This window comes from Oncorhynchus keta, chromosome 2 (genome assembly GCF_023373465.1).
Source record: "Oncorhynchus keta strain PuntledgeMale-10-30-2019 chromosome 2, Oket_V2, whole genome shotgun sequence".
NCBI lineage: Eukaryota > Metazoa > Chordata > Actinopteri > Salmoniformes > Salmonidae > Oncorhynchus > Oncorhynchus keta.
Window position 1 is genome coordinate 27,606,396 of NC_068422.1, and position 9,725 is coordinate 27,616,120.

At 43.2% G+C, this 9,725-nt stretch overlaps 1 protein-coding gene across 4 annotated transcripts; it reads left to right on the forward strand.

Annotated features, from left to right (window-relative positions):
- Nucleotides 1–3,222: 3,222 nt before the first annotated feature.
- On the forward strand, nucleotides 3,223–9,444 carry LOC118366119 (zinc finger protein 883-like). Of its 4 annotated transcripts, none has more exons than XM_035748534.2 (2): nucleotides 3,223–3,432; nucleotides 5,368–9,444. In XM_035748534.2, the coding sequence occupies exon 2, from the start codon at nucleotides 5,510–5,512 to the stop codon at nucleotides 7,160–7,162; it is 1,653 nt and encodes a 550-aa protein (XP_035604427.1). In that variant the 5' UTR covers nucleotides 3,223–3,432; nucleotides 5,368–5,509; the 3' UTR covers nucleotides 7,163–9,444. The 4 variants fall into 4 exon arrangements, with proteins under 4 accessions (XP_035604427.1, XP_035604431.1, XP_035604429.1 ...); XM_035748538.2 differs by lacking the exon at nucleotides 3,223–3,432 and adding an exon at nucleotides 3,510–3,532; XM_035748536.2 differs by lacking the exon at nucleotides 3,223–3,432 and adding an exon at nucleotides 4,259–4,391.
- The last annotated feature ends 281 nt before the right edge of the window (nucleotides 9,445–9,725 follow it).

The following is a 9,725-nucleotide window of genomic DNA, read 5'->3' on the forward strand; positions in this document are numbered from 1 at the left end:
ACATAGTCAATGGTAGGCTTCGAGGAGACTCCTATGGTAGGTACACCGACAGCTCATCCCTTGGCAGTAGTTACTGTATATTACTTCACCACTGAACTCAACCCAGAATCTCTCAGAGCGTTCACAGTCAGACAACTAACACCCCTATCAGATCACAGCAAAATCACGGTCTACCTGAACAGAGCTATACTCAACCATGAGGCATCAAAACCAAAGTAACTACACAATATTAAGAAATGCTATAGATGGAAGGAAAGTAGTGTAGAAACCTATCATAAAACAACTAGGCAACAACGAATTCAATCCCTTTTAGACAACTTCCTGGACAAAACATTTCACTGTAATAGTGAAGGAGTAAACTTGGCAGTAGAAAGCCTAAACAGTATATTTTAACTTTCAGCTTCCCTATCAAACATTTCAAGAAGACAACCTAAGTACATTAACAACAATGACAAATTGTTTGATGAAGAATGTAAAAACCTAAGAAAGAAATTGAGAAACCTATCCAACCAAAACCATAGAGACCAAGAAAACCTGAGTCTATGCCTTCACTTTGGTGAATCACTAAAACAATACAGAAATACACTATGTGAAAAAAAGGAAAGCACGTCCGAAATCAGCTCAATGTAATTGAAGAATCCATCAAATCTAACCACTTTTGGGAAAGTTGGAACACACTAAACAAACAACAACACAAAGAGTTATCCATCCAAAACGGAGATACCAATCTTATACCAATTGTTTTGGTCTATAACAAAGAACATATAGCAAAAACATATCCATTATCAATTACAAATCTTAGAATCTGCTATTTAAGACTACCAGAACCCAGTGGATTTTCCAATTACATTGAATGAACTACAGGACAAAATACAAACCCTTAAACCCAAAAAGGTGTTGATGGTATCCAACATGAAATTATAAAATATACAGACCACAAATTCCAATTGGCTATACTTAACTCTTTAACATCATCCTCAGCTCTGGCATCTTCCCCAATATTTGGAACCAAAGGACTGATAACCCCAATCTACAAATGTGGAGATAAATTTGACCCCGAAACTACCATGGGATATGTGTCAACAGCAACCCTGGGAAAATCCTCTGCATTATCATTAACAGCAGACTTGTACATTTCCTCAGTGAAAACAATGTACTGAGCAAATGTCAAATTGGCTTTTTACCAAATTACTGTACGACAGACCACATATTCACCCTGCACAGCCTAATTGACAAACAAACAAAACAAAACAAAAGCAAAGTCTTCTCATGCTTTGTTGACTTTAAAACTTTTTTGACTCAATTTGGCATGAGGGTCTGCTATACAAATTGATGGAAAGGGGTGTTGGAGAAAAACATACGACATTATAAAATCCACGTACACAAACAACACGTCTGTGGTTAAAATTGGCAAAAAACACACACATTTCTTTCCACAGGGCCGTGGGGTGAGACAGGAATGCAGCTTAAGCCCCACCCTCTTCAACATATATATCAACGAATTGGCGAGGGCACTATAACAGTCTGCAGCACCCGGCCTCACTCTACTAGAATCTGAAGTCAAATATCTACTGTTTGCTGATGATCTGGTGCCTCTGTCCCCAACCAAGGACGGCCTACAGCAGCACCTAGATCTTCTACACAGATTCTGTCAGACCTGAGGCCCTGAAAGCAAATCTCAGTAAGACAAAAATAATGTTGATCCAAAAAAGGACTGGACCTTTTTTGGATCAACATTATTTTTGTCTTACTGAGATTTGCTTTCAGGGCCTCAGGTCTGACAGAATCTGTGTAGAAGATCTAGGTGCTGCTGTAGGCCGTCCTTGCTGTAGGCCGTCCTTGCCAGGACAACAAATACAAATTCCACCTAGACACCATTGCCCTTGAGCACACAAAAAACTATACATACATCGGCCTAAACATCAGAGCCACAGGTAACTTCCACAAAGCTGTGAATGATCTGAGAGACAAGGCAAGAAGGGCCTTCTATGCTATCCAAAGGAACTTCAAATATGACATACCAATTAGGATCTGGCTAAAAATGCTTGAATCCGTTTTAGAACCCATTACCCTTTATGGTTGTGAGGTCTGGGGTCCGCTCACCAACCAAGAAATCACCAAATGGGACAAACATCAAATTGAGACACCAAATTGAAAATATCCCCTGTGTACAATGTAAACACCAAAAAAATGCATGCTGAGCAGAATTAGGCCAATACACGTTAATTATCAAAAATCCAGAGAAGAGCCTTTAAATTCTACCACCACCTAAAAATAAATGATTTACAAACCTTCCATAACAAAGCCATCACCCACAGAGAGATGAACCTGGAGAAGAGTCCCCTAAGCAAGCTGGTCCTGGGGCTCTGTTCACAAGCACAAACAGACCCCACAGAGCTCCAGGAAAGCAACAGAATTAGACATAACCAAATTGTGAGAAAACAAAAAGAAAATTACTTGACATAATGGAAAGAATTAACAACAAAAGAATGGTAAACTACAATGCTATTTGGCCCTAAACAGAGAGTACACAGTGGCAGAATACATGACCACTGTGACTGACCTAATATTAAGGAAAGCTTTGACTATGTACAGACTTGCTATTGAGAAAGGTCGTCAAAGGAGGTCGTCGAAGGCAGACCTGGCTCTCAAGAGAAGACAGGCTATGTGCACACTGCCCACAAAATGAGGTGGAAACTGAGCTGCACTTCCTAACCTCCTGCCAAATGTAGGACCATATTAGAGACACATATTTCCCTCAGATTACACAGATCCACAAAGAATTAAAAAACAAATCCAATTTTGATAAACTCCCATATCCATTGGGTGAAATACCACAGCCATCACAGCAGCAAGATTTGTGACCTGTAGACACAAGAAAGAGGCAACCAGTGAAGAACAAACACCATCGTAAATACAACCCATATTTATGTTTATTTCTTTTTCCATTCTTCCTTTAAGTATTTGCACATCGTTACAACACTGTATATGGACATAATATTATTTTGGAATATTTACTGTTCCCTTTTTTATTGTTTATTTAACTTTTGTTTATCAATTTCACTTGCTTTAGCAATGTAAACATATGTGCCCAACGCCAATGAAGCCCATTGAATTGAAATTGAACAGAGAGAAGGACACAGGTAGTGAAGGCAACTTCGTAAAATTACAGTAGAGGCCGTCGGCATGTATTACTCCGGGGCTATAGGGGGCAGTCTTGATTGCATATGCCAGTGACAAGCTACAACGCATTCGCTAATGCGCTCCAACGTTGTTGGCGCCAGAAGGAAGATCAGTGGCGCCAGCTCTACAGAAAGAGAGAGGAAGACATTGCAGACAGTCGCAGGCAGCAAGGAGCTAGCTATCGGTTGTGCAGAGCCCATAAAAAAAATTTCATCACCTAGCTAGTTAACATAACCAGAAGACAAAAAGGTGGGTACCCGCAGACTTACACGAATTAAACTCACAATCAGCTGTCGAGGTTGATTGTGTTGTGTTGTTTAGGTTGCGTATTAACAGGCTGTACAATCAGGTGATCATTTTGTATGTTTTAAATTCAATTAATTTATAGATGCATTACTTTTGCACAAATTGAAAATATGCCACTATGAAATGTCAATGATTCACCCCAGTGATAGTACCAAGAAAATGACAGTCGGACCCGGTACGGACTTAGTTATAGCTGGCTAGGAAGATAGCCGGCTAGTTAGCGTGAAGTCGCGGCTAAGTAGCCTGCTACCAGAGTACGCTAAGCGCGGTAGCTAGCGAAGCTAGGCCATATTGTATGTGAGCTGAAAATATACTCCTGCAATGCTGTCTCATCTCGAGTATATATTTGGGTAACTTGATGCTCGAGCGTTCTCAATCTTACAATACATGGGTCAATTCAATTAACTGTAAATTATACAGGCATTTGTCCTGTGTTGTATTATTTCTAAGGCATTTGAGAAGTGTTTTGTTATGCATTGTTGATTATATAAGATGGGGTCGCCTTTCCCGGGCTTTTTAGCGACGAACACTCCTCGCCCGGATAATGTTAGCCATCTTTGTTTCAGGTTGATTTATCGGATTATAGTGAAAACAATACCCCTTCTACACATCGGTGTGGCATATTTGTGTTGTATACAAAATAGTTTTCTGCTCGTGTAGCTCAATTTACTTGAATAAGGAATGTGCAGTGCTTTTTGAAACCCCCTTGTAGTTCTGAAATGCGCTGTGAAGGGCGGTACTTAGCGTAGTGGCAGCCATCTTATGCTTATTCCTGGCTAACTGGAAAGTGGTGGTGTGGCAAAGACAAGATGGCCTGTTAAAACTGCGCACAAGCTCAGGGATAATTTCCGCATTCGTGATTGTGTTCCTAACCATTGAAAAATTACTTGGGTGCATGTAAGGTTTGTTGCATGTTCGAGGGGAACTCTTGTTTTGATGATCAAAACAAGCCAGCTAGTTGTCAGCTACTAAGCTAGTTAGCGCGCTATCTTGGCAAACATTAGCCGCTAACAATGCTGTGTCGTCAAGTTGTTTTCCCCCTACCGTAGCCAGCTAACTAGCGGGCTAATGTTGGCTATGTAGCCAAGATGGTAAATGTTGTCTTACGTTGGCTAGCTAGCTAAACACTGCGTTTACACTATTGTCATGCCATTTCAAATAATGTGTACATAACTTCTGGCTTCTGTGAAGCCCGCGTGCATTGTCTTATCACAAATCCGCGTGCCATGTCTTGTGCAATGAATGACTGTGCAAGAACCGATTACTTCCATTCTGCCTAGGTAGCCGCAGTTCTTGAGCTCAACTTGGGATAGCGATTTATAGCCATCTAATGAAGCATTAAGATGCATTTGAACTGTTTCAAATCTAATGTAAATTGGTGACGTTTATATCCGTTTTTAGAGGATGGTATACACACCCGTGGTGTGGTCTCTGTTGTAGAATTAATACAAGTATTTTTTTTATCAGTTTGTGCTGTGTGTTGCCCTTGGTCCTCCTATCACTTGGCTAGTTAGCCGTAAATGAATTGCTAGTTGGTGGTCTTGGCTGGCTAGTTAGCTGGCTAATAACAACAAGTGTCATAGTGCAGAAGCTATGGCTCCATGGCGTGTTGGGTGTTTTCATGGGTTATATAGCACAAAAACAGAATATTATTCTTCATAGACAAGTTTTTCACACCAATCTCTGCAAAAAATACAGTAGTCCAAATATAGTTTGTTTTAAGGAACACCAGCAGTCCTGTGCTTAGTATCAGTAGAATTGAATATGCCCCACAGTGCTACTGTTCATTAGCATGGAAACACTTCATTGAGATGTAAATGATAGCTCATTGTCACGTAATTTAATCCTAGCTGTATATTGTATTTTCTCCCCTGGCAGCCCTTTGTGACTGACTGCTGATCCAAGCACGACAACCAACCCGCTGTGCTCGCCATACTAAGTGGAGCTCTCTTACCCCCAAGTCCCTCTAAGCTTCTCGTCCAGCACAAAAACGGAGGTCGTCGGGCTGGAGTGTGTTCTGATGGCTGAGTCAGAGACTGAGTGTGACACACCCGGCCTTGACACGCTGGGGTCGGAGTGTGTCATCGCCCACAGCCAGGTTGACCTGCACTACGCAGCCGAGACTGAGATCATGACAGAGGAGAAACGCGGCCTGGAACTGGAGATCCACGGGGCCGACCTGGCCAAGATCGAGGGGCTCACCGCGGTGGCCTGTGTGGACGCCATGGTCACAGAGACGGACCATGACTATGTTACCAAGATGGACCACCATGGCGAGATCCAGTGCTTCACCATGGGGGGTGAGGGCAAGGGGGAGGCACTGCTGGGAGAGGTGCTGTTAAAAACTGAGACGGAGCATATGGTCAAGGTGGAGTCAGACCACGTGGGCGGCGAGCTGACGGTGGAGTCAGAGAATGGTGTGGTGATCCACGAGGCCCACGGCCTGCAGTGCAACGAGTGCGGCGAGATCTTCGGCAGCATGGCCGACCTGCACCAGCACTTCGAGATCCACAAGGCCACCAACCCTTACATCTGTGTGCACTGCGGCGAGAGCTTCGCTGTGGAGTCAAGCCTCAAGCAGCACATGAAGATCCACATGAAAGAGAAAGCGTACGCCACCACAGGCGTGGAGATGGTGGGCAAGGGGGTGATCGACACGTTCAACCTCAAGTCTCACCAGATGATCCACAGCCCAGAGAAGCCCCACCGTTGCTCTGAGTGCGGCAAGAGCTTTGCGGCAGCCATCACCCTGCGGGAGCATATGAAGATGCACTCGGAGGACAAGCCATATAAGTGCACCCAGTGCAGAAAAAGCTTCATCCGCAGGCGCCACCTCAAGAAGCACCAGGAGCTCCACGCCAGGGAGAAGCCCTTCACCTGTTCCCAGTGCGGAAAGGGCTTCACCACGTCCTCCAACCTGAAGCAGCACCAGAGGACCCATGCAGGGGACAAGCCCCACCGCTGCACGCAGTGTGGGAAGTGCTTTGCCGCTGCCTCCACCCTGCGGGAGCACCAGCGGATCCACTCTGGGGAGAAGCCCTACAAGTGCAACCAGTGCAGGAAGAGCTTCGTCCGCAAGCGCCACCTCAAGAAGCACCAGCAGGTCCACTCTGGTGGGAAACCCTACTCCTGCTCCCAGTGTGACAAGAGCTTTAACCACTCCTCTTCGCTCTCCCGGCACCACAAGGTCCACCTGGAGGCCCGCATCTACTCCTCTCCTCCCCAGGGCAAGGCCTTCTCCTACGGGTCCACTATGAAGCAACAGGCAAGGCTGCACCAGGGGGGAGGCAGAGGCGCGGGGGACAAACCGTACAGCTGCAACCACTGCGACAAGGGCTTCAATCATTCCTCCTCCCTATCCCGCCACCAAAGAGTGCACTCGGAGGGGAAAAGCTACACCTGTGGCCACTGTGGGAAGAGGTTCAACCACTCCTCTTCCCTGTCCAGGCACCAGCGTGTTCACCAGGAGGAGAAGCAGCAGCAGGTGCAGCAACAAGTGGTAGTGCAGCAACAGTACAGCGCTGTGCCCTCGACAAAGGGATTCCCCCACACCACCATCCTCAAACAGCGCATCCTGGCCAGCGAAAAGCCATACAGGTGCTCCCAGTGTGGTAAAGGCTTCAACCATTCATCCTCACTCTCCAGGCATCATAGGATCCACATAGACCAGTGAGCTTCTAGTACACACACCCAAACATAGTCTCATACACACAGCCCTGGCTGACACCCACCCCTGTGATGTTTCTGTTCTACCAATCGGTCCCAAGCTCCAGACATGACACGACTACTGCGCATAAAACCAGGCCAGCTCTCACAGTAAACAGTGTAGAGGTCAGGAGCAAGGAGTTTGTCTTTGTGGAGCAGTCAAAACAAATGGACAATGACACAACAAAAATATCCTTTTTCAAGAGGAGGAAGAAATCATATATAAAAGTTCTTGCCTGAACTTAAAAGGACTTATAACCCTTTACAGAGGAGCTGTTGACAAGTTCCTTGGACCTTTGAGATTAGTTTGTTTTCAATAAATTGTCTGATAGACATTTTGAATGAGCCTGCAATTCTCATTTGTGATTGTGCTTAAACGTTTGCTCTGGAGACCCTCTATTATATCTACCCTCTATGATTGATTGTTTTAAAGAGATCAAATCTGATTTGATAATCTAGATCAGGTTTTCCTGAACTTGGTTCTGGACCGTTTTAGTTTTTGCCCTAGCACCACATCTGATTCAAATAATCAAAGCCTGATGATGACTTTGTTATTTGAATTGGCTCTAGTGCTGGGGCAAAAACCAAAACGTGCACCTGGGGGGGTAGCAAAACAGTTTTGGAAACCCTGATCTACATGATAAAAATGTTATCTGACCAATGTAGTTATTTAATTCATACATAATACCCCCTTATCTTAGTGTGACCACTTACACGCTTTACTCTGAGAATTCAAGTCATGATGTAACTAACTGACCCGTATGGGGGCGTCTCACTGTATATGACTATATGGAGTGCTTTTCAAGATCTAACATTTGAGGTCAGTCTCCCACACTTGGCTACTGATGCAACTTGCTATCAAGTCATACTGTCTTGATGGCATAAATTAGCCATTTTGCTATTTTTTGGCCCCATCTTACCACCTCACCTGTAAACTTGTGAAAAAATAAGAAATCCATGTAAATAATTATTGATTTATCCTTTTATATATCTGTATAGGTGGCTAGTGTGCAGTTTTGTTCCAGAAATAGGACTTTTATTTATATAAAATTAGTAACATCCCCATAGTCCCCCCCAATCCGTTTTCATTTTATTCATTGTTTTTGTTTTAGGTGTTACAGAGCTCCCAGGAAATGTTGCTACTGCTCTCTTATGTACATACAGTCAAATCTCGGCTCTGGGGCTCCAACCAGTGTGACGCAGCTCCATGTGTATCAGGTAAAGTGGATGGGAATGTACCTAGTGACGTGGTCATAAAGCTGAGCAGACTGGAGAGTAATACTGCCTCGACATCGTAGTGTGGGATGCAATTAAGTCGTGATGATAAGTGGACAAGATGCATCGCTTAAAAAAAATAAAACCACCCGGTAGCTTTATTTGAAGTTGACTTGTGTCCTTTTTCATTGAGTCCCTATTGATTTCTGTGTTCCCGTACCAAATGTACATCATTGTTATTACAGATAGACAATGGACTGGACTCGGGCGTTCAAGTCATTTTTTTGCTTTGGAGACTCATTCGATTATCAGTGTATAGAATTATAGTTAGCTTCATAGGTCTTCACTCAGATGAGAACTTCTATTCTGAATAGATTTATTGTGTATACTAATCTATATGACTACAAGACTAGGTTGCTTTTACTGACAACACTTAATTTTGGACTTCCCGTTTATTTTTTTTGTGCAAATTCCATGGGATTGAGCTCTACTGTTCTGTGTATAAAAAAAAAAAATATATATAGAAACACTTTTTTATGGTTTGGGTCATTTTCAACGGATAAAATACATATACTGTTATGGGAGGGAATGATATTTTGAGCAGTTTCTTTTCCCCCTTTTGAAAAACATTTATGCTTCAAACCATAGCATAGGCTTATTCCTTGTGTTAGATAGCATGCAATAAGGCACCTATGTAGAAATGTATGCTGGGCTGTCGATTCTTTTTTTTTGTTAATGTTTTTTTGTTATTCATACTAACTTACTCCAACATTTTAAGATGTCATTACTTTCAGTCTTCTATGTATATTACCATGTGTTTGCACACATCATTTTCATTTAATTTTCTCTCCTGTCTTGATTGGCCTCAATGTAGGTTTTCTTATTGAAGCTTAATTAAGGAAAATACATTTAGTTACAATGTCATCGATCCATATAGGGCTCTGCTTTCTGTAGAGGCCCCAGCCAGCCCCACCTTTCCCCCCAGATCTCTGAGTGGAACATATGGACAAATAAAGGTTGACTGTCAACATCGCATCAACGGTTTCTTGTCTGATTCCTGATTCTGTCATTTTGATATATAAATATAGCACTTTGAAATGACACCCACAGACTTCCCATTTACATATTGACTCAGTTTGGGATGCCATAAAAAATACAATAGTGGGCCATTTGAAAACTACCACTTACAACTATTTAGGAATTATTTAAGTGAATGTTTTCGCCTCCCCACAGACTACTGTAAGCATCAGCTCATTTGGTCTTGATTCTTCAGACACATATGCCTACATTTGAGTCCACTTGGGGGCAGCCTTACA